Consider the following 24,567-nt stretch of genomic DNA (forward strand, 5'->3'; position numbering starts at 1 on the left):
CTGGCTCGCGTTACGCGCCACCTGTGGGTCAGAGATGATGATGATGATGATGTCCTCAGGGGGGGGGGGGGGAGGGGGGGGGTCCGCTTGGAAGTTATCCCGCTTTTTCTTTTCTTCTCAGCATAGACCACGCAACGTAGCCAGGAGAAGGAAACTCAAGCTAGTTTCAGTTTTAAATAGTTCAGCACACCCTGGTGACTGAAGGAGAACTGATGGCCAAGAATGAATAATTCCTGTGCATGCCAACCATTCCAGAGACAGCAGATTTGACCTACTTGTCTCGGGCACCGGAAGACGAAGTTGTTCTGGTTCTGTAGGCAGTGGTTCGAATCCCACTCGTGAGTGATGTTTTTGTTACTGCTGAATACCGTTGCCATGACGATTCGACGCTCCGCTATGAGAAGAATTGGCGCTGACGTCTGGATTAGCTGGACAATGGTGTCTATGGAATTTTCCTACCCCTGACGTAGCTGCCGATACAGAAAGTGCTGAGCGCCCCATCGTGAACGATCAGCAATTAGGCCAGCAACAAATACTTTTAATATTAGTGCAAGCTTTTTGCAGAATTACGGAAGAGGCGACACAAGACGACACGCGCAAACTTTGAAGTGAAATTTATTTTCACCGGTGCACGTTTCCATAAATCAGCCAACGCTGGAGGGCTGGGAGGCGGCCCTGTCCAGCTCGGACCTCGAGGAACGAGCCCTCGTCGCCAGAGCACGGGCAGCGGCTTTTACCAACGGTGTCCCGGACTTGAGCCTTCCCTTCAACTAAGGCATTGTGGCTTTCAATAAATCTTTTCATCATCATCATGAGCTACTTATCCAGACACAAGATCAGAAAGCAATGATAAAGTGAAAAAAAAAAGAAAACGGAAGTGAAAACAACGTGGAAGAACAATTCTTTTCCTGCGATGGTAGACATACCACCTTTGTCCGTTAAACCATACCTTGCTCCTCGATAGCCATTAGCTCGTGTTGTCCCGGTTGGTAAAACTGGAGCAAAAACATCGAGTGAGAACTATTTACCTTCAGGCATATCTATTCACTTCTCCAGCTCTGTAGAAAACGCTGCTAAGCGCAGTTAGACCTATGCCTCACTGCTGGGCACCACGGAATGGGCCCATGTCGGTCAGCTACGTTGACCTCTTAGTGAGCTAGCACTGCAGTTTGGGCTCAGCCGCTAAGCAGTTGTCCGTGTGGTGCCTCTGTGTGGGCAAGTTATGACGTGACAAGGTCACGTGACCTAGATGACCCGCTTGCAACCCTACCATGCTTCTGTGGTGGAGCTCGTTACACAGATAGAACTAAGCGCAAGCTTTGACGCTAAATAGCACCTCGTGAAAAGATCCCTTAATTCTTTGAGGTACCCACGTGTGTCATTTTCAGCGCGACAAAGTGCCGAACTTTATTCGCATAGATAATGAATCGGCGCACACACCGTACAGCTATGGTTTATTACACTTCCGCAGATAAATGTCAACGTTGATACCGAAAAAAAAAACACGAGTCATTATGCAACGTTCGGTTTCGTATTTATCTTTTTTTTTATGTGGAGATAAAATATTTTGAGACATGAAATTGTTAACGCAGACTGATGTGAGCGGCCGGCCTGTGACGACTAATTCAATGTGCGCGTGCTCTGATGCTCTCTCACGAACAATGGCCCCGCGCGATGCTCTGACTGGCGCAGGGCAACCAATCTGTGCCGGAGTGAAAGCAATTGCGTGGACGACGATCGGCCGCTCCCCCTCCTCCACGCAGTTTGCACGCCCGCGCGCACGCGTACTCTCGACAACCATGCGCGGCTCAGAACCCCATATTTATTTGTTTTAATATCCTATATTTTTGTACATAGTTTATATTGCCGCCCTACCCCTATCCTTCTTCTATCACTCCCCCCTTTCTTTCCCTCTCTGTCCTTTTATTCCCGCTATCCGCAGCTCAGGTGTTCCAGGCTTCGATTGAAGATGCCGCATAAATAGCCGCTAACATCATCTTGATCTTCAGCACGACCATCGTTTGGCTCTGTAAACACAGAAACAAAGGAAAGCTAATAGCACTGCGCAGCAGTCAACGAACGCGGATTACTTGTACCGCAGGTAACGAATATACGTACAATGGTTAGTTTGGTTTAGGTTTGGTTTATTGGGGTTTAACTTCCCAAAGCAACTCAGGCTATGAGGGACGCCGTAGTCGAGGGCTCCGGAAATTTCGACCACCTGGGGTTCTTTAACGTGCACTGACATCGCACAGTACACAGGCCTCAAGAATTTCGCCTCCATCGAAATTCAGCCCCCGCGGCCGGGATCGAACCCGCGTCTTTCGGGCCAGCAGCCGAGCGCCGTAACCATTGAGCCACCGCGGCGGGGCAATATACGTACAAGGGTTCATGCCAAGCACTATGACTAGTGGTTACTTCTTTAAAATGTGGTTTCCTCTCTTTTTTTTTAAATATTGCCTCTATATATAATCAGGTCATACATTGCAACATCATATGCAGTGAATATAAAACGCTTAAAGGCACGAAGCAGCCGATTACTTCATGAATACGTTTGAGAAATATCGCGCTAATATTTTCAGAGTATATATTTATACATAAGATGCGCTCGAAATAATATACATTTTTTGTACAGCAGAGCTGTGAAGCTGTTCGCTTTCTAATGGCATGCATCTATACGCATATCGGGCATAGGTACTGTGGTAGTAAGCCTAAACTATATAAAGGCCGACTGCGGTATGCTCGAGGGGTGTGTAAAGTACACAATTTTGTTTCCTGTAGAACGCACCCGTAGGCGTGCGCGAGGCAGCGTCTCCCATCCCAGCCGCAGAAAGGGTCCAACAGACAGGTGGCGCAGTCCAGGCGGCGTTCGTCGCAGTCGTCCATGCGGTACTGAAGGACAGCGTCGTCCGAGAAAACGTACAGGCCCCGGTTCTGTGTGCAGCGTGATCGCCAAGGGTTTATGTGCAGAGCCGCACTCACATATCCACAGCTGCAGGCTCCTGATGCGGTATTTGACATCAAAACTAAAAAATTCAGGGGGCACTTTGACTGTCTAAAGTGCGTAGAGGCGAAAGCGTTTTCCGCACCACTTTCAGTGCTTCTGTGGCACTGGTGGCGTCACATGTAATTGAGTACTAATTACTTAGTGATGACAAATCACTAATTAATTGTTAATTACTGATTAATGCCTGAATACTAATTAACTGCTAATTAAGCTTAAGCTTAAGCTTCGCCTTTAGGAGTGAAACGCGACTGCGTGTTGTAGCGCTGCCAGGGAGTCCACGGAACGCCACCACCCGTTCGGCGCGATGCCTTCCCGTTTCAACGCAACGGTTTTTGAGGAAAGGAAATGGCGCAGTAAATCTCTGTCATCTCGGTGGACACCTGAACCGCACCGTAGAGCAACACCACCTAGACGAAGTTCGTCTAGGTGGTGTTGCGTAGAGGAACGAAGGAAGTGGGAGTGAAAGAAGAAAGACGAAGATGGCCCGTAATGAAGAAAATGAAAATTGTATTTGAGGAAAGAAAATTACGCAGTAACTGTCTCACATATCTCGGTGGACACACGTCAAAATTCAGGGGGGGGGGGTGCACTTTTTTGACCTAAAGTGTGGTCACTGATGTGTGGTTAAGATGTTAAGCTTCGCCTCTAAGAGTGGGACGCGAGAGCGTCTTGCAACGCTGCCAGGGAGTCCATAGAACGCCATCGCCCATTCTGTTCTACGCCTCGCTCGTCGGTAAATTGGTTTTTGAGGGAAGGAAATGTATTTCTCTCTCATATCTCGGTGGACACCTAAACCTCGCCGGAAGGGAAGGGAGGAGGATGGCAGTGAGCGAAGACACCGTATTCACTAGACGTGCCTTTGTTCATTCCAAACCATCGAGCTTGCATGGCGGAGTGGATAGCATGCTCGTCTCGAAGTCCGAAGACCGGGGTTCGATTCCCGAGCTCGACCAATTTCTTACTAGGTTTTATTTATTTATATGGCCTGACTAGAGAAGTTAATTAGGCTAATTGGGTAATTAAGCAATTAACTAAGCTCAGTCCCACTTACTTGGAGCATCACTATATGGTCCCTTGAATTGGTTGCATGGTTACTAGCCAAAGTACAATTGGCCCCGTTTGAAATTGGCGCACTGTGACGTCACGACCGTTTCGACCAACTGAAAAGCGTGACATTCTCTGTCGACAACTGCTGCTTACAACGATGAGACATTAAAGGTTTTCGCCTTAAAATTTATACGCTTTGCCCGCATCAGAAGACCACTAGAGTAAAAAATTACCGACGATTACGTTACTTCCTAATGCGAAATTTGAGCGCAGCAAATAAGCTGTTTCACCTTTTCGATAGATTGAGGCAAAGAAATCGAGCAACACATGTATGCGCTATCACAGAATTTTTTTTTATTTTTCACACGTATTCCTTTAACAAAGACTCCACTAACAACACGATAAAGGGAGGAGGGAAGAGATAGCAGCGACTGACTGATGCCGCTGACGCCGATAGTGAGTCAACCCCAGCTGCGGAGTTGGTTTCAGGGACAACGCCGCCGATGCCGACACAAACAATATGATACCCTCGCTTCCGCAGCGCTAAGAACCAGGTCTAGCCGTGGGAAGGTGGTCACGTATTCGTCGACGTGCCGGGGCCTACGTGAAATAACCGGCGCGTCGGCAACTGAAGAGCACCCTATCCGCCACACAAGAACAGGGGGGACCCTTTCCTCCTCTTTCTGCATGGCGGCGACGGTGTTCTATGCAGTCACGTTATCTTGACTCTCTAGCGGCGTCAGCGGCATCCAGCGGTATCAGTCGGTCGCTGCTAGCGCTGGGGGGATGAAAGGGGGGCGGAGCTGGTTACGAGGCCGACGACAACGCCGACGACGACGCGAAACCCAGGAACGGACGCCAAAGAGCTGCGCTCTAAAAGAAGGGTGGTTTCAGGCCGCTTGGTAACGTTCCTTATTTCACGAAAGACTTCGTAATGTTGCTAGGACGATAACCCAGTAGGATGTTGTCAAAGTATCATTCCAGTAATTACAGGCATAAAGGTCACTGTTCTGGACCCTGGCGCCTAAATCGTAACGCCGTCCTGCCTCGAAAGTTGACCTGCGCTTCTTGCCTCGATTCTAAGCATAGTCCGCGCACGATTTTTGCCTTATTCTCCGATAAGGCTATTCGCCTGACCCGCAGACATGCAGGTCTGTCATCCTGGGTCATGTGATCAGAAAGTCACAAGACATTACATACTTTCTCCATATCAATCATGCTGACGCCTGATTTTAATACTTCAAAACATAATTGCGTGATTTTTAAACGGTGACGCTATACGTTTCTCGTTACGGTACGCATCTCGCTGTGACGACGACTCCGCGAAACTCTTAAAAACAGAGCTGAAAGAGCTATTGCTGCCAAAAAGAAAGCAGTGAAAAACGGGTGTCCATACAGACCTCTACGGAAACCACAAGCTTGCGAATCTCTCCCGTGGGAACGCTGAACGCGTCCACCACTTGGGCAGGGGCGGGTGTCGCGTCCCCGGACACGATTTCCTCAGCCAGTTTCAGAACCAGCCCGTTTGCTGCACAAAGAAGATGGTCTTCAAAGAAAGTTTCATGGGTAGCCACATAAATCTTTCCTAACCAAACACTGGTGTGCTTTTCCACAGTGCTACTGCAACAAGGATTACTATATACTGAAAAAGTTAAAAAGAATGCATGTTCGAAACGAAGGTTTTAATAGGCCCTCCATTAGCAGAGGAAAAATTCCAAAAACCGCCACCTCTCAAAGTTTCGAGCTTCCAGCTTACGCAGCTGCCTAACTCCGGAACAAAACTTTTTATTCGAATTGTAATAAGCAGGATTCCCGCTAGTTGGTGCCGCCCTGGTTAGCTGGCTGCCTATCGTGCTCCGCTTTCACCTGCCCCTGGCCTAGTCCAGGGCTTCGCCCGCCCCTGGATTTCCTCTCCATCGATTCAGGAAGGCTTCCGAAGCACGTGGATACCATCAGCATCACGGCCCGCAGCCGAGCTGGCCCTCCAAGCGCCTCCAAAAGTCTGAAGCGGCGCGGCGCCTCGCTAACCCTAACGCGCCGCGCCTGCACCTCTGCAATGCAGCGTCTGACGAAGACCCTGCAGCCCAGACCCACTGATGCCGCCACCGCGGGGCCTACTTCAACCACCCACGTCACCGCGCAAAATCCTGTCGCAACCAACACTGTGAGCGACGCTGGGAGCTCCGGATCGACGGCCGCGGCGCAGCCGGCAGCGTTCGTCGTCGCCGCAGCGTCCACTGCTAGCCAACTCCACGCATGTCTCTTGTAGCCTTTAAAGTGCAAATCACCTAAAATTTCTTGTGCCTGAAGGCTTTAGTGAACGAATTTTGATGGTCAATTTTGTGGACCTTAAAAACAGGAGATCGAATTTATACAGCATCAATCGCTTACAGAAAAGGGTGACTATCACTATGTTAAAAATTAGGATGTTGGTTTCCTCCGAGGTGGCTGTGCCATATGCAGAACTCGCGACATGCAACACACTCCGTCGATCGGTCCTTCCCTACAACTGCTGGCAGTCTACGTGGAGCACTATACCCGCGAACACTTCCAATTATTCCTGTAAATGGCGATGGCTTCTAATCAACGCTGCTCGGACGAGCTTTTGCCGTGTGGTACGTTAACTGGAATGACAAAGTGCCTTTCACAAGCACTTCGCAAACCTCCGAAGACCAAACAATACTTTGATCCGCAGCAGCTTATTACTTTCTGTTCTTTGACTTTCAGAATCCGTTGCACCTGTCTTGGCCGAAAAGCTGACCAGGGGTTTCAGAAGAGACCATGCATTTTCGGAAAGAGTTTCCAAGCAGAAAGGATTTCGAAGCTCTTAAATCTCAATTTCGAAGGAGATCGTCGCGCGTAACCAGAAGCAGTTCGTGTGCAATGCTGACCCGTGGCCACGTAGCAGATGACCCAGGAGCCCCAGGACTCCTCAAGCACGAACGCGGCCACGGCACGGAATTCGATGCCCGGAAACGTGAAGAAGACCCGATCGTGGCGCTGCTTGGGCGGCTCGGCGAGCAGTGGGTGCGAGAGTACGAAGTTTGTGTCGGTGGGATCCAGCCTGCGGGAGTCCGGCACGCAGGCGGCAGCCGCTCCCGAGTAGTTGGCCCGTTTAGCGTTTACTACCTTGCTCAAGGTGTCCCTGCTCAAGGACAACTCGAAGAATCTGGTGCCGTTGAATGCCCGTTCAATGTCCTCCCGCCGGAAGGCACACACGGCAGAGTCGGGGAAACCATGCCTGCAGCGGAAGCGTTGTGCCACGCTTTACCTGAAGTACTTTTTGAACGCTTACACGTTCAAAAGTAAGCGGCATGCTAGAAATCTTCAAATCTTTCGGCGGCCGCCGCGTTTCCTATGGATCAATCCCTGTGCTCACACGCCCCCTGCTAGGCTCGCCCTAATTGAACGCCCAGAAATGACACCTTGTCGAGAGTATTCTGGTAACATGGTTTCGTTTTGAGCCATGCAGCTAAGCACGGTCTTGAAAGGTGAGTATAAGGCTGGAATAATTTTTGTTAGCGGCTAAAAGAAACAGATACAGAGAGAGAAACAGGTGTGTGTGTGTGTGTGTGTGTGTGTGTGTGTGTGCGTGTGTGTGTGTGTGTGTGTGCGTGTGTGTGTGTGTGTGTGTGTGTGTGTGCGTGCGTGCGCGCGTGTGTGTGCGTGTGTGTGTGCGTGCGTGCGTGTGTGTGTGCGTTTGTGTGTGCGTGTGTGCATGTGAGTGTGTGCGTGTGCGTGTGTGCGTGTGCGTGTGTGCGTGTGTGTGGGCGCGCTTTTAAACCGCCAAGAAAATTATTCCAGCAAGCAAATACCATCTAGGCCCACTTAATGTTTTAACGAAGCTAATAAAATGGTTGTTCTCACCCTGCAGAGAGTGTAAAGGGGTGCTAGAAGTACTCCAGGAAAGACACATAGGGCAGACCATGTGGACTGAAGACTTCTTACCAAGGCTAGTTACATCACTCGGCAATCTTTTACAGCCCTCCCTCTTGGCCTAGTTGTCCCGGTCTCCACTAATCTCATTTCATTTTAATACCTTAAAGGCCCAGCGAGGGATAATGCATAAGGGGTGGGCACAAATAATATAGTGAGCAAGTATTAACACAACGAAAGATGTTTGGTGACATTTTCGCGAAGTTTGATGAGCACGTAATGGCTGTGATCTAGTTGGCTAGGTCGCTCTAGCCTGCAGGAGCCAGGAAAAAAATGTCGAACCGAAAGTAACAATCGAGGAAGCTGAAAAAGAAGGCGGGTGCGGTGAAATATGCAGGCTGGAGGGACAATGTAGTGTGGGGAGCCAAGTGAACTATGAAAAAATTTATGAGCTAAGCAAAGGTTGTCAATACGGGGACGAATTAAGAGCGGTAATGAGTTGGGTTCTGCTTTCAATGCTCATACATCGATATCGTAAGAATATGAAGAATGAATAAATCTGGCCGCTCTGCTTTTAACTCATTCAAGCGCATTGATAAGCTAATCATGATGTGGGTTGCAGCTTGGAGGGCGAGCTCTACCTCCCCCATTGAGCCGTAGGGTACGCCGAAGTGGGATGTCCTGCGTGTAGAGGAGGGAGTGAAGACGTGGAATCGCAGACATGGTTCGCGCGAGTGAAAGCATGTCGAGGTTGAAATGGGTTGACGTAATTACAGAACTCTGAGGGATCTGGCAAGAACGGAGTAAAAGGACAAATAAGAGTCCAGCGGGCACCTAAACCAGTCTCAAGAGCGTGGGCGAAAATTGCTAATTGCATCGTGTAGCAGGATAGCGACGGGTTGGCGGACGTCAACTGTGACGAGCGCATGAACATGACAGCTTGCTGGAAAGAAGGTTTCTTGAAGAAGTAGTAAGAGACCTTGAGTGAGCATATGAAGTCAATCTTATTGTTAGGAAGGTAAATGGTTTTGTTGAAATGAAATGAAAAAAGGAATGGTTATTAAAAAAATCACAAGCGCAGTAACTGTCCGAAATCTTAGTGGGCATCACAACCGGGACGTCAGGAATTTAGGACTAAAAGAAGGAAAGAGAAAATGGCTCCGGAATAATTTATACCACCTGGGGATTTTTGATGTGCACTGACATCGCACAGCACAGGGGTGCACTCTGTTCTGCGTTTCGCGTCCATCGATAATGTCGAGAAGATCCGTTAGGCTGGGCAGAGAAGCCGATGCGGAGTGTAGGAGAAAGGCATCGAAGAGAAAAATGAAAGGCGCCAAGAATAGATGGCATGTGGAGCGCACGGAAAGCAGCTGCATGCGTCAAAAGATGTCGGGCAGTCTATGGACACAGCTGAGGAGCAGCGTCTTGTTGGGCCTTGCTGCGGAAGGCCAGAGCTACAAAGGTGCGGTGATTCGAACAAAGCACGAAGCTTTTCGGAAGCAGTTGCCGGCAAAAGCGCTGCGCAATAAGATCCTCAGCTCCGTGATCACACATTTCTCGCACCACAAAGCGCTGGGGAGAGGGCAAGAGGAGGGATTCCAATTGCGCCGACATCGTTTATCCTGGAAGAGCATCCTCAGAACGTGGCAGGAAATTTGGTTTATTGGTTTATTGGGGTTTAACGTCCCAAAGCGACTGAGGCTATGAGAGACGCCGTAGTGAAGGGCTCCGGAAATTTCGACCACCTGGGGTTCTTCAACGTGCACTGACATCGCACAGCACACGGGCCTTGTAAGGTATCGGTAGCGTTCGCGGGGGTCATTGGAACGCGGCTGGGGGCACTCAAAGCGGAGCGTCTCCTTTCTTGGAACGCGGCCGCTCGCGAACGCGCCGGGAAGTACGGGTGTCCACCCGCCCCGCGGAACCGATTAGAGCACGTTCTGGCACGAATGTATATTTGTGTTTTTGTTTTATTTTGTGGTGGAGAGAGCGCTCTACCTTACGGAAGTTGGAGGGCTGGCCATGCCCTGGATGAACCAACCATGTTAAGAGCGCAACATGATTGGAAGTTACCGAATGTGGGCTGGGCCTTTAGGGCTTTAAAACCGGGCCCCGGAGCGGGAAGCGGGGTTCTGTGCTAAGGTGAGATGCTACGCATCTTCGGCAACGCCGAGTTAGGGGCCTCCCCTAGTATTAGCCAGATCCACCTTTTTGTTGTTGTTTGTCCTTTTGCCGTTTAATTTGTCTCGAGTGTCTAAACTTCTATACGCTGTAAATATTTGTATATAAAACTTCAAGTATCCCTTTTTGTTATCCCTGTGTCTTCAAGTCTTCAAGTTGAAACCACCCGTCTCTGGCGGGGCACCTATGGTGCAAAGAAGATAAAGAAGAAGAACCTGTGGATCTTTACTGGCGCAGTCGACAGGATCCTGCGGCCATCGGAAGACGGCGCAGGAAGAAGACAAGGCAGGGAGAAAGGTGACGACAAGGCGACAGGTCAGCGTTCGTGAACGGACCTGCGGAGACACGGCGGCAAGGACGCAAGGACCACGGCAGTAGTCCAGCGACGCGGGACTGCGTCCGGTCAAGGAAGCAGCGCGTCGGGAACTCGACGATCACCGGCGGTGGACCAGCGGCGTGCGACAGCTCATCGCAGCGTCCGGGGAAAGTGGCGGTGGACCCCGACGCCAAGGAGCTGGCAATGCGGATCGACGCATCGAAACCGTGAGTTTCCTTGGTCGCATTGTTCACGTCCCTGTGTTCGAGCCGATAGGACATCTGAGGGGTACGGAAGGCGGTATGGAGAGCTATCCAAGCCTGCCCTCACTTGATGTGAGGTACCAAGTGGAATTAGCGAAGGCGCGCTTAGCGTACTTTCAGGCTGAACTTGCGAAAGTGAATGGAGGAAGGGCGCCGCTGTGCGAGGAGAAACCTCAGGATGTTAAGTGCGTCTTGGAGGAATTAGAAGCAAAGCGCCAGCAGCTAGCGCTGGAGCTCGCTGAGCTCAAAGAGACTAGGAGAGCTAGTGAACTAGCGAGGGACAACTGCTCCGAGTCGCGAGACGAGAGGCCACCTGTGCTGGAAGGTAAAGCCTTCTGCTTGTCATGCACAGGTCACGAAAATAGCAGTGAGGACGCTGAAAGCAATCAGCCGGTATGCGGGAACGCATCTTCGTTAGGAAAGGCCGCAAATGTTTCAGGAAGTGAGAACGAGATTCCTGAAGGGCGCGGAAATATCACAGCTTTTCCGCCAACGCGGGCGGCTAGTAAGGAAAGGGAGCAGCCCGAGTCAGATCATCTGGGGGCGATCGAGACCAAACTGTGCGACAACAAACAGGGCAACGATCAATCTGTAGAGATTAGCTCTACCCCAGATAAGACCAGGGACGCGGACGCGTGCTCAGGATTGTTGGAAGTAAGTCTCACAATTCCAAAAACGCAGTCTCAAGCAAGCTGCGGAAAAGAGCATTTAGCTCAGCAGGGAACGGTCAGCGACGACAGATGTCAGAACGCGGACCTAGTGACAGGAGAAAGTCTAGCGTTGCTGGAACCGCACACTGTGTCGGTCATAGGGCATGAAGGGCCCCGTAGCGTCATTGATGGAAAGAGCGTTCCATGCGAGCCAGGGAACGGAGGCGGGCTTGCTGGGCCGACCGGGCAGAGCGCCACACAGTTGTGGAACGCACCCGATGTGTGTCTGGCCAGGTCATTTGAGTACCCGGAAATGAGTGGCGACTTGCCGCAAGGCAAGCTCGGGTCAAGCGACGGCGAGTCAGCTCGTGCAGCAGACGATGCCACGAAGCCGGCCAGCGTCTATCAAGCAGGGAGCGGCGATTTAAATGTTTGCCCGTGCAGGAACGGTGCAAATAGCTCCAAACGCTCCAAAGTACCAGGGGACAGGCGCATAGCCTTCACAGTGAATGTCGGCGCGTGGAACAGTACGTTCCGTGCTGCGGTACGCCAAATTATGTTCAGCAAAGCCGGCCGCACTGTTACAGCTGAACTCGGCAAGAGAGATGTTCCTTACGCAGCACGCGGTTCGTACCAGCGCGCCAGAGAGAGCGGGCCCTCAGGTGCGTCGTGTAGTGAGGGGTTTGGACCCATCAAAACCCGGGACGTTTTTGATCCTGGAGGGCACCATCTTTTCAGTTCGCGCCCCGTTGTGGCGCCAGCCTAATGAGTGAGTTACCGTTTAGGCGTTAATTGTGTTACTGACAACACGTGGTGGCTCGAATGTACACAGGGACGCTCGGTGCGACTAAGGAGGCTCACGTGGGCATTGGGCGAGTGCTGTGAACGCTCCAGTCGCGAGTGTCTGTGTCTGTGTGCTCATTCGCGAGCAGGACGACGGCGTGCATGCAGGCGAACTGGGTGCAACGCACCAACTTGGACGCTGTGTTACGGCGCACGGCAGGCATGCCACTGTGTGTATTTAAGTGTGCATTTTGCGTGATGGTGTGTTGGTGCCCGTGTGCATTTTGTTGTTTTTGGTTTTGTTCGTGCAACTGGTCGCAGCGCGACAGCTTGGACTTCGGTGAATGCGCTGGTTTTACAGGTGTGAAACGCGCATTTGAATGTGTACGTTTTGTTTATGTTATGTCACCCGAAGGGTAGTTTCGTGTCAGACACCGATCCCTTTTGTTTGTAATTCTAAAAGTGGCATTTGAGCCCTTTGTAGAATCTTGGGAAGGGCGTGTAAGGTATCGGTAGCGTTCGCGGGGGTCATTGGAACGCGGCTGGGGGCACTCAAAGCGGAGCGTCTCCTTTCTTGGAACGCGGCCGCTCGCGAACGCGCCGGGAAGTACGGGTGTCCACCCGCCCCGCGGAACCGATTAGAGCACGTTCTGGCACGAATGTATATTTGTGTTTTTGTTTTATTTTGTGGTGGAGAGAGCGCTCTACCTTACGGAAGTTGGAGGGCTGGCCATGCCCTGGATGAACCAACCATGTTAAGAGCGCAACATGATTGGAAGTTACCGAATGTGGGCTGGGCCTTTAGGGCTTTAAAACCGGGCCCCGGAGCGGGAAGCGGGGTTCTGCGCTAAGGTCAGATGCAACGCATCTTCGGCAACGCCGAGTTAGGGGCCTCCCCTAGTATTAGCCAGATCCACCTTTTTGTTGTTGTTTGTCCTTTTGCCGTTTAATTTGTCTCGAGTGTCTAAACTTCTGTACGCTGTAAATATCTGTACATAAACCTCAGTTATTGCCTTTTTTTATCCCTGCGTGTCAACACATCTTGAGACCGTCTCTGACGGGCACCCCTGGTGCGAAGAGCTTCAGTCTTCGAGTTGAAACCAACCCGTCTCTGGCGGGGCACCGCTGGTGCAATAAGGAAGACGAAAGAACCTGTGAAACTTTACTGGCCTCTAGAATTTCGCTTCAAGAAATTCAACCGCGTTCATCTGTTTCGCAGTATCCACCGAATTCTACCACTGATGTCAGCCCACATTTTTTTTTTCGAGAGAACTATTTGTTACAAAATCAATACTGAACCCTCCTTTACAGCTTCTTTGTGCAGTTTCTTTGCGGCGTCGGGACCTTAAACCTATCATACCCACAACGTGTCATTACCCATTAACAGCCTTATTTAAATTTTGTACGCGGGAATCATCGCTTCCCGAAACATTATTTATTTTGCAAGCCAAAATGCTGCTTCTACATTACACTGCAACCAAGAGCTGTAATCAACCTTCATTCTCTTACAAGCCAGATTGGTGTCATGACTGTATGTCATGAAGCTTACGTGACAGTAGTGTAGGCGCCGAAGAGCACGCCGTTCTCCAGGTCTGGCACCCAATAGGAAGCATCTGTAATGCCACGTCAGTAACAAAACATTATGAACAAAAAAAGTGGATACCTGTTTAGGCCCTGATCTGCTTGCCAGGAGGACTGTACTCCTGTACCAATAATATAGGTCACGATCAGTGTGAAATGTGGAAATCCAGCAGGCATGAATAAGAGCCGCGACCTTAGCCTAGTTTGTAGAGTATTATTCTCCTACGCCAGACGAAAACATGAAACAAGGTGCAGGATTTCTCCGTATTCGGCATTCAACAAACACGAAGCCCACTGCCAAGGTGGCGTTTCTTAAATCCAGAAAGTTAACGGGCGGCTTAGTTATAATTCTGTAACGACGTCGTCAGTCGGATAAGCTAAAAACACACGGAATTTTTAGAGAAAGAGATACAGGAAGTTTTTATCCGGCATCGTGTTGTATACATCTTTCTGTTGTGGTATTGTCTGTTTCCTTCTCGATTGTTAATCATGGCTGATGTGTTGAGAAAGGAAGGGTGAGGCAGGGTTTCCATGAGCAGCGTGCATAGACGTGACAAGGATCAGGGTCCGTATGAGTGCCACCAACATCCGCAAGAGAAGCCGCACATAACGGTGATGCCTTTTAGAAACTCGAAAAACTGAGTAAAACTCGTCCTCATTCAAACATCAAACCAGCGGCCACTGCCGCATCACGAAAACTGCACAGCGACATGAGCCGAGGCTGAACCAACCCGCGAATTCAAATAGCCTCGATGCCAATACCACCTTACAGAGCGGCAACTGGGGCCGTATTTCATAAGGACTATGTGAGAGGGATATCCATTGTCCTTTTCCCTTGGCGAGACGTGAGCGTGACAACAGTATCAGACGAAAGGAGCAAGCGGCCAATCACATAAATCACATGGTAGTGGGTCCGCAAGTCCACGATATCCATCGCCATTCGCTGCACTTAGCGGTTAACTAATGGCTGCGTCAGCAGCAAATGGCGAGTTCCGGTCGCCAATCAGCCACTGGTCGGTGCATGAGCTACGTCACCGAACAGTGAGCAATGCCAGAGGGCAAAGTGGATCCGGAATGTAACGTGGATAATGACTCTCTATAAAATACGGCCCCTCGTTAGATGTATGTAACGACCATAACAGTATTACTTTCAGGGGACCAAGAAGATCTCATGCAGGTACCAGGTAGTTCGTTTAACAGTACCTTTTGCTGGGCTAGTTGATGTGACATAGTGTTCAGGAAATTAAAAACGCTAAATGTTACACAAACCACACAGAAAGACGGACAGGACGGGCGCTGACAAACATAGATGGAGTCAGCGCCCGTCGTGTCCGTCTTTCTGTGTGGTTTGTGTGAAATTTAGCGCTGTCTTTACTTTCCTGAACACAAAGTACCAGGTACCCTCGCAACATATATAGACTGCAGCTCAGTGCAGGCGGGTCGTGACTTCGACATCTGGGCAAGCTCCAGCGCTTCCTTTTACAACCAGAAATACTTCATTGGATCAGGCAAACTAACTCTACCGTCTCGTTGTATTCTACACTCACATATTTCATTAAAGGTGAAGTGGCCCTCCTGAGTGTCTACAGCAAACTGCGTGAAATCGGTGCACCCCAGACGGACCTTCGTGTATGAAGTCCACAGCTGCGCCCTTCTCCCGGTACTTGGGTCACCGCCGAGGTCGTTCTGTTCTCGCAGTGAGAGAAAATAAATAGAAATATTTACGAGCGACACCTACGTCCAGGCCTTAGTACTATTAGGATTAATGTTGACCGCCTGGGTTTCAACGCGAACCGAAACCTGACTAGGACAGAAAATTGGTCGCGCTTGGTCTACACATTGAATTTAAATCTTTAATGGCGAACAGATAGGACTTGATGATGAGATCTACATTCACGTCGTTAATTTCTAGAAACGCGTAATACAATTACACAACTCCTGTTAACACATCACACCCGCAGTATTGGAAATCGCTAGTGAGAACTGGAACCAAAATATCTCTGTACCTTCAATAAAAAACCTCTGAGAGGATGCTGACACACTCGCAAAAAAGCAATTTCACCCCACTAATTTCACGTGCGATCCGCTCTTTAAGCGTTCGTTTTTCCACAGCTATAATTAAATGCAAATGATTTTGCATGCAAATTAATTGGATGCAGATCAGGGTATCTATATATATTATCATAATCAATGACACTGCCATTTCAAAGCATTTGACCGTTAACTCCGATTAGCCCTCTCCCGTGCCAGCCGATGCCATCTTTCTCCAGCATAACATCTATTCCTACCTGTATAAATAAAGTGCTTTACACTGTGTATGTTAGATTTAACATCCACAAGGGGAGTATTCGCTTTGAATTGCTTTCATTGCGCCGGTGGTGAAAGCGTAACATACTGCGCGGAACGATAGCGATGACTTAAACGCACCTTACACACTCGAGCCATGGCAGAAGTGACCTGGACACCGCACGCCCTTCGCTCAGCGGCGTTTTCGCGAAAGACGAAGTAGGCGTGTGCGCCAAAGGAGAAAGCACCCACCGAATGAGGCTCTGCGAAGAGGGAATGAAGTATTTCACAGTGAAGCCTGGATGGTGCCCTTGCAGTACTACCTATTACTCAAAACGTGATACCCAAATAGGAAGCATTCCAACAAGAATGCACGTATTTTATTTTGTTCGAAATTCGTAGGACTAATTAAGTGATTAGGTAATCAACTATGCATTCATTGACAGACTGACTGACTACTGACTGACTGACTGATTCATTGACTGGCTGACTGACTGACTACTGACTGACTGATTGACTGATTCATTGACTGACTGACTGACTGACTGACTGACTGACTGACTGACTGACTGACTGACTGACTGACTGAGTGACTGACTGACTGACTGACTGACTGGTTGATTGATTGATTGATTGATTGATTGATTGATTGATTGATTGATTGATTGATTGATCGATCGATCGATTAGTTGGTTGATTCCTATATGTCGATCAGTCGGTCTCTAGCACCGTGGTTCTTAAAATTAGTGCAAACAAAGAAATGACTGTGCATAAAAATTTTGTTTCCCCGATCCAGAAAACAAAAGGGAAGGAACAAGCTGGGAAGGGAAAGCATTAGCCTGTGTCCGTCACCGCTGAGCACGGCGGCATCGGCGTCGTCGGTCCTCAAGTAGGGATGGCGCTCTCTGCCGGTGCCCGGTTCCGGGATCGCCGCGCGGTAGATGGCGTGCCTCCCATGAGTTTGATGCCACAAGCTCACCACGGAGGAAGTGCCCGGTTCAGGTGCGTCGTCTGCGTGCGATAATGGACGCTGATGGAGCATTAGTGTGAAACATGTACCTGCGAATAAATAAAATACTATCTATTTCTGGTTCGCACCCATCATTAGAATGCACAGAGTTGCCTGCAGCTCTGCTCCAAGTAACAGGGAGGGCGACACTGCAGCCAAATTTTAGGCGTTTATGCTTGGCCTTACATATCCAGCAGTGTAACATTGCCGCCGCTCTCGCCGCATTGACTTGGAATTTTGTTCAGGGAATAACGCTGTCCCGTCTCGTTATTCCACTTAGGGATGACGATAGAGAATATACAGAGCACTTATGTGAACAGAATTTGTCCGTCATGTAAGTCAGGGTGATTCTATATGCTGGCAGAAGTGTTGTGGCCATCTTCTGCTAGCGTTGCGCAATGCAGCTGCTCGCAGCGTGCCATGGTCCGCTGTGGTGCGACCGGTTACGTTGTCACTTGTCACAAAATAACGCGGTGCACGCCTTTCTCCTCCCGATTATCCTGTTCCCGTTAGGCTTTGCGTTGTCGCTTATTTTCCTGCAGCAGAATCGACTGCTCAAAGCCGATACAGGCTTCATTTGAGGAAAAGCCGCTGGATGTTAAAATTTGAGTTAAATTTATACTTTTTCGCACGAATATATTACCCATGGCTCCAAAAAACTCATCAGTTTTCTGGACAGCTGCTTATTTAGTTTATATGTTTTATACACGGCGCGGGTGAGCGGACAATGTTAACTTTGTTGTTTAATTAAAGCTAAAGCTTTATCTAGAAGTAAACTGTGGCCTGGATTCGGTTTCCAAACGGAACTCTCCTTTCGACCTATCTTTAAGACAACGTGAAACGCCTCATCCTCAACGTGAAACGCCTGATCTCATCCAGGAATCTTCATAAGGCGATCACCGTGTGTGGCTATAAATAGCCGCAATGCGAGTATCACCAGAGAGGGCACCCACCCAGCCACAGGGAGGAGGTGTTTTGAGAGACGAAGTCGGAGCAACGGCCCTCCGCCTTGCCGGTCTGGTTGCTTCCCAAGATGGGCACCCGTTTATCCTCGGGCGCTATCGCCAGGTCCGCGGCCTGCACGTGACGGTGGCGACGCTTCAGCAGCGTGGTGTCACTTCACAAACGGCTAGACTTCTTCGCAGTCAGCTAACCTTTTGCAGTTAGGGGAACGAGCATTATTAAAAACGACTCTTCTCTCAAGCCACGCGTTTTATCGGTTGGCGAACAAGCAGGAGCAGTTCAGACAGAAGGGCTAGGAGTAGAATCAAAAGACAAAGGGGAGGTTGAAGAGGGAGGAATTTTAAGAGCGTTAGCTTTTACTCATCACAATTCGAGATTTCGTGGGGTCTCCTACCACCTTGAGATCACAGCGACATGTGTGGAAGCAACTACTCATCACGTTTCGAGATTTCGTGGAGTCTGCTACCACACTGAGATCACAGTGCCATCTGTGGCAGCAACTACTCATCACGTTTCGAGATTTCGTGGGGTCTGCCACCACACTGCGATCACAGCGCCATCTGTGGCAGCAACTACTCATCACGTTTCGATATTTCGTGGGGTCTGCTACCACACTGAGATCACAGCGTCATCTGTGGCAGCAACTGGGAATAAACCGGAATAACCCGGCCACTGTTGCGTGGTGCTGCTAATAAGAAAAGAAACCGTGCAGTCGATTTGAGATTTATTCAAGAACGCAGTCATCTGATTCGGTAGAAAAGCCCTCACGGTGCCCCCGAAAGTTAATAGATTAGCCTAGAGTAGCTTCTAGTCTCTATTAACATTTCGTATTAATTTCTGATCAAAATTTCGTACTGTTTATGTACAGCAGCCACATGCCAATGTGTCAGCGGTCTTGGCATATGATGGCAGTCAAACTAAAGCGAATCGCTTCGGCTGCCACATGACGTGGCAAACTTTTCTTTCGCAAAGTGGAAACGACAAATTTCGAGACGCTGAACGCCAGAAGCGAAGCGAAGGATGATAGACTTTCTGTCCCGCTGTGTTACGATATTTGTATTTCGTACATTTCCATATTTGCCACAATCAGCGGTTTTCGGCATACGTGTCTTGAAGGGTAATATTTCAAATCATGAAAGCCATGGTTAAACTTAAGTTTCGAAGAAAAAAAAACAGCGAAGGTAGATTAGACATCTAGCCGGCTTATATGTCCTCTTCTTAGTAACATTACCGCAGTCTTTACCGTGGAGTAGGGTGAAAAATAAACACGGAATCTTCCATCTCGGAAGGAAACTCTCTTCAAGGATACGCACTCGCACTTGCCAGTCGGTTGGATTCTTGGCGTTCGTGCCGCAGACGTAGAGTATGCGGCCGCTCCTGATCGGCTGGACTACGACGATGTGGTTGCTGCAATCCACTTGCGGGCCGAGCTGCGTGCGGAACATTCGTGCTGAAACCTCACTCCGCGAACCGTTGCTAATCTCTACCATGGGGCTGTAGGCTTCATACAGTCCCAGCCCACACGCGTCGCAAGCTAGGTATTCGTTGGTGGCTACGCGGATCGTAACAGCCATCACAAGGTGTTTTCTACGCGTATAGACGGCACGCGGTCTTTATGTATGATACACATCTGCTGCTGAGCGAACAGCGTAAACGTGCCATGCCGTGGGTGCGAGCTCTTCTCACCAGCGACGGCTGGTTGAAAAAATTGGCAGTAGTTTAGCTCTTGTTAAACCTGGAGGATTGCAAAGCAACGAGGAGAGAGGGAGAGATGCTATGGATAGCGCGCCGCACCGTCGGCGGCCCCGGCAAGCTAGCTATGCGCCGCTACTGCCCATGCACAGCTGGCGAGCGTGGCGGCAGCACCTTTGAGTCACCCGCACAGCGGCGGCGCGCCAGCTGTGCGCCGTGTGACTTAAACAGCTGCTCTCGCATGCGCAGTATGGCCTTGCCTCAGCTCCGCGAAATGACTCGGCGACTGGCGTAGCATTGCTTTTGCAACAAAATTGCGGTGGGCATGAGCCGCAAGGCACTTGAGGAATGACGAGTGGGGCAGCCACCAAACCCGAGCCTTTGGGAAGCCATTGCGCCAGCGAATAATGAACAGATGCGATAAAGAATCCACATAGTAGCTTGTACGTTTTCAAGTTGAGGGCATACGCGGCAGTAAATTGTCGCCATGTTCTTGTTTCGAGTATTTTTTTTAGTGCCTTCAATATCTGAGAAAAAAAATAATCCTTCCTCGTTTTGTTTTTCTCGACATTCAGTTTCCGAAAATTTTACTTCCCCGGAGGATTACGCAACAAGCGGTAAGAAGGCGAAACAGGCAGAGAGGCTAGATCCAAAACAGAAAGGAGAAACCTTGCGTTGGCCTAATTTACTAATTTACCCTATTTCTGACCGGAGCGGGAGCGTAAAGCGCAGGGTCAAAAGGAGCGGTGCGAACGAAGAAGGTAGCTAGCTATCGCCCGACAAGCGCTGTGGATACCGTTCGGCGGGTGCCGCGATGCGTGGCGGCACTCACCGGGCCTCCACCGAGCGTTGTGCATCTGGTCACGCTTCCCGGCGGTGCCGGCAGCTGCAGCTCCTGAAAGATGGCGTTCGCCAGAAAGAGCATGGCGGCTAGTGTCAGACGTCCAGAAATATAAAGTACCGCTAAACTTCTTGCACAAGGTAGGAGAAAAGGTGCAAGGTGGCATGCACGCACTATTCTCAGCCATCGGCCGCTGCTTAGTATGCACAATGCTGCTAACCGAGAACTCAATCCCTGATCACAGAAACGGCTAGTTAAACACGCTCCCCTTTGTTGAGCTCCATACCCGCGGGCGCGCAGGGGTACTTTTGGGAGCTGTCGACATCGTCACAAAACTTATCATGAGAGGAAGTTAACTCTGAATGGTAGGCCGAGGAGGATGGCTCCATGCCACTTCATTCAGTATCCATTAGTACTAGGTTTCATTGCATACTGTCAAGTGGTGGCGACAACGTCGTGGACAACTGACGATCAGACTAACCTGGAACTGAAACGAACTATTTATTAGGCTAATATGAGACCGCAAAGAATTGATCAACTTCGCGGCGGCAATTGCAAAACGCGTGCTCGGTGGTCCTCCAGGTATACAAAATCACCGTTCCTCTCGATCGAGCTCAGTTTAGAGCTCGAGAACTTTCGACATAAGGGGCAGAAACCACCTAGTCCACTGTCGAATAACGTTGAAGCAGTTGCCCACGGCTACAGTCATTTCAGATAAATCTGGTTGCATCTTCAGTCAGACTCCAAGTGATAAAGCTGCGTGCCACTGGCTTGGAACACAAAGATTAAAGCTTCATGTCAATAAGATCTTTGCAGTCCCTTACAGTAATGCGAAACGGTTGTTAGCAGACAGCTAGAATGGAAACGATAAATGCGACGCCTGGTTTTCCAGGCCTTTTTTTATTTCTACCCTCACTGGCCCAAATATGTGCAAGTTAATGGGGGCAGGTCCATAGGTTGGCTGTTCGGTATGGACACCTCGACTTACCCCGATTGGTAGCTCGTGGCTTATGTCGTCGAGCCTAAGCTTGAACAGACGGTCCCTGAAAGAGAAATGCAACATTCTGCTAGTTATGTTCATAGCGCCAAGCAGCTAACTACCAGAGCTATTAAACCATTCCAGCCGCTTGGGGAGCATTCACGTTATGAAAGCTGCAGGTTTCGCAACAATGTAAATATGCGCATATAAGTATCTCCCATCCCGTGACACACCTTTGCTCTCATGAAACTCCGATCCAGGTCTGAGAGGCGGTCACGGACGTGGGTAACCACCTTCTACACCTCTGAGAAGCCCGTTGCAGCCTCGCCCGCCGTTGCCGACGCCAGAAACAAAATAGAAACCTTAAAGCTTGAATTTACGAGCTTACACAGAAAGCGGCAGAGTACGCGGCCCAACTTGCCGACTTGAACTGGGTGGACAGATGCAACACGGCCGCGCGACAAATTTCGTGCCACAACACAAGGAGTCTCTTTCGTGCCCTAATCGACCCAACCCAAACCCGAACAGAAACAAAAACATTTGCAGCAAGCCACGCACCCATTCCCTGGCAACACAACTCAACTAGCACAGAAACTTCGGGACCAGTTTTTGTGTACAGCCGAAGACCCCCGTGGATCTGCGTACTCTTATGTAGGCAGAGAGAACGCGGAGCTGGATCAACCTTTCCAGCTTCATGATCTGCGGGCGGCTCTCGCCAAAATGAAACGGGGCACTGCGCCAGGAAGGGATAAGCTCACCGTCAAGCTTTTGACGAACCTGTCCGACTTGGCATACCAGTCTCTGCTCGAATACAGCAATGCGGTTTGGCACGGGGAAACCCCCCTGCCAATCGACTGAAAAACGGCTTTGGTCACTTTTATTCCAAAAGCAGGCAAACCAATCGACACAGATAACCTCCGCCCCATCTCTCTCACCTTCTGTGTGTTCAAACTAATCGAGACGATGGTGCGAGATCGATTATCTGCATATCTTGAACACAAACATGTCTTTGCGGGCACCATTTTCGGATTCCACCCACGCAGATCCGCACAGGATGTCCTCCTGCAATTAAATCGGGAAGTCCTTGACCCCCTCGGATGCCGCCATAATAACCTGGTATTACTCGCCTTGGATCTTGAAGGGGCATTTAGCAATGTAGCACACGCGATCATACTCACTATCACTAACCTAAGCTCGACCGACTGTGGCCTCAACGCACTCCAATACATATGCCAATTTCTAACGGATCGTCAATCCTACATCCAATTCCAAGATAGAGAGCACGGTCCTTACCTACTCGGCACGCGGAGAACCCCCCAAGGCGCGGTACTTTCCCCGCTGCTCTTCAATCAGGCTGTGATGCACCTCCCGGCCCAGCTGGGTGGTGTCGCCGACGTGCAGGACGCCCTGTACGCCAATGACATCACCCTGTGGGCCACGCAGGGCAGCACAGGGGACACTGAAACCAGCCTGCAAACAGCGGCGACGACAGTAGACCGCGACGCCCGCCGCTGCGGTCTTCAATGTTCCCCTCAAAAATAAAAATTTGTGCACCTCCGCCCCTAACAAAAGTGCACAACTAAAATCTCTCTCTCTCTTAAGAGTGGTACCATACGCGAAAGTGACGAGATACGGGTACTCGGACTCTACATCCACAAACACAGATGGCCAGACACTACGGCCAAACTTAGTGGTCTGGGGGACCAGGTGGGCCGCATGGTCCACCGTGTTACCAACAAACGTGGGGGTTACGAAGTAAGAATGCCTTGCCGCTGGCAAATACCTTTGTAACTAGTCAAATTCCCTATTCGACTCCTTTTCTCCACCTACAGAAACAAGAAAAGGATGTGCTTGAGGTCATCCTTCGCTAAATTATTAAGCGTGCCCGTGACCTTCTCATCACTACTTCAAACAGCCGGCTTATGGCCGTTGGGGTGGTGAATACTTTCCGGGAGCTCCGGAAGGCACACCTTACAAACCAGTACACGCGCTTGTCGCTAACGGTGGCGGGTCGCCACCTCTTTGCTCGGCTCCATAACCAACACACCACACTACCATGGAAGACAGGTTTCACATCCCAGAACTGCGGAGACGCGCCCTCCATGTGCGACCTCTTCCAGCCAACATGTCACACGAAGACCGTAATCGTGGGCACCTGGCGCGAGCGGAAGCCCTAGCCCGACATTATGGCAACAAAAGAGGTGTATACTACGTGGACGCCGGCCCTCGCCACTGGGGATGGTACACGGTCGCGGCAGTTCACATCAGTAACAGAGTTAACGGTATCACCTTCAGAGCCCGCACTGCAACACAAGCAGAAGAGGTCGTGATTGATCTCGCGGCCGCACATTCCGGTTCAGGTTTCGTTTGGTTTATGGGGTTTAACGTACACAATCACAGACTCGCGAGGGGCCTGTCGGAACGTCGAACAAGGCTGCACTCCCTTCCTAACCTATCGAATCTACCAAGATTGCATACAGGATACGGACCCCGCACACCGTTACCTTATTGGGTCCCTGACGATCAGGGGTTGGCAGGAAACGAGGCAGCAGACGCAGCTGCCCGCGCGCTCTCTCACTGGGCTCTTTTCTCCTCCCCACCCGATCAGGAACCCGATTTTAATCCGATCTATACCTTCAAAGATGTTACAACTTACTGTCAAGACAGTCATCGCCTTTACCCTCGCCCATGTAAAGGCCTCAAGAAGGCGGATGAGCGGCTCCTTCTACACCTTGTAAGTTCTCACTTATACATTGCTGTGTCCGGCAGCACTAAGACATTTTGACCCCTCCTCTAGCGGCAGCTGCCCGCACTGTAGAGCGATGTCTTCTGACACTTATCACATGGTGTGGGCCTGCCCCTCTAGCCCGGTATTCTGCCCATCACCAACCCAACCCGGAAGGACTGGGAGGCGACCCTGCTCGGCTGCCACGACTTACAGGCCCAACAAGCTTTAGTCGGGAGCGCCCGGGCGGCGGCCACAGCCACTGGGGTCCCATACCGGGGACCTCCACCTAGTGCTTGTAAGGAGCGGTCCCTTAAGGGCTGATCCAAACATACCTTCTGTCGCTTCTTAATTATTGTTTTCAC

At 50.2% G+C, this 24,567-nt stretch overlaps 2 protein-coding genes across 2 annotated transcripts in view; one reads left to right on the forward strand and one right to left on the reverse strand.

Moving 5' to 3' along the window:
• Positions 1-149: 149 nt before the first annotated feature.
• LOC149341469 (semaphorin-2A-like) overlaps positions 150-24,567 on the reverse strand; it is a 29,285-nt gene continuing 4,867 nt past the window's right edge. The window contains exons 3-14 of the mRNA XM_089546666.1: positions 21,487-21,541; positions 20,490-20,552; positions 19,279-19,395; positions 17,956-18,079; positions 16,846-17,004; positions 16,135-16,256; positions 15,255-15,393; positions 13,676-13,739; positions 6,946-7,295; positions 5,455-5,582; positions 2,789-2,934; positions 150-2,027 (exon numbers count right to left, since the gene is read on the reverse strand). Of these exons, the coding sequence (XP_089402792.1) occupies positions 2,006-2,027; positions 2,789-2,934; positions 5,455-5,582; positions 6,946-7,295; positions 13,676-13,739; positions 15,255-15,393; positions 16,135-16,256; positions 16,846-17,004; positions 17,956-18,079; positions 19,279-19,395; positions 20,490-20,552; positions 21,487-21,541 (1,489 nt within the window). The 3' untranslated portion in view covers positions 150-2,005. The remainder of the gene's footprint in view (positions 2,028-2,788; positions 2,935-5,454; positions 5,583-6,945; positions 7,296-13,675; positions 13,740-15,254; positions 15,394-16,134; positions 16,257-16,845; positions 17,005-17,955; positions 18,080-19,278; positions 19,396-20,489; positions 20,553-21,486; positions 21,542-24,567) is intronic.
• LOC149341470 (uncharacterized) lies at positions 9,713-12,790 on the forward strand. The gene is made up of 2 exons (XM_089543576.1): positions 9,713-11,405; positions 11,484-12,790. Exons 1-2 carry the CDS (start codon positions 10,733-10,735, stop codon positions 12,107-12,109), a joined length of 1,299 nt encoding a protein of 432 aa, XP_089399702.1. The 5' UTR covers positions 9,713-10,732; the 3' UTR covers positions 12,110-12,790.

This window comes from Amblyomma mixtum, chromosome 5 (assembly GCF_055824585.1).
Source record: "Amblyomma mixtum isolate Tamu chromosome 5, ASM5582458v1, whole genome shotgun sequence".
Taxonomy (NCBI): Eukaryota; Metazoa; Arthropoda; class Arachnida; order Ixodida; family Ixodidae; genus Amblyomma; species Amblyomma mixtum.

What these genes read in the sequence shown, in the direction of transcription:
- LOC149341470 (XM_089543576.1), top strand. Translation starts at nt 10,733, where the DNA reads ATGGAGAGCTATCCAAGCCTGCCCTCACTTGATGTGAGGTACCAAGTG. An exon ending in CTGCGGAAAAGAGCATTTAG is followed by an intron (nt 11,406 to 11,483) that starts CTCAGCAGGGAA and finishes CGTTGCTGGAAC; the next exon opens with CGCACACTGTGTCGGTCATA.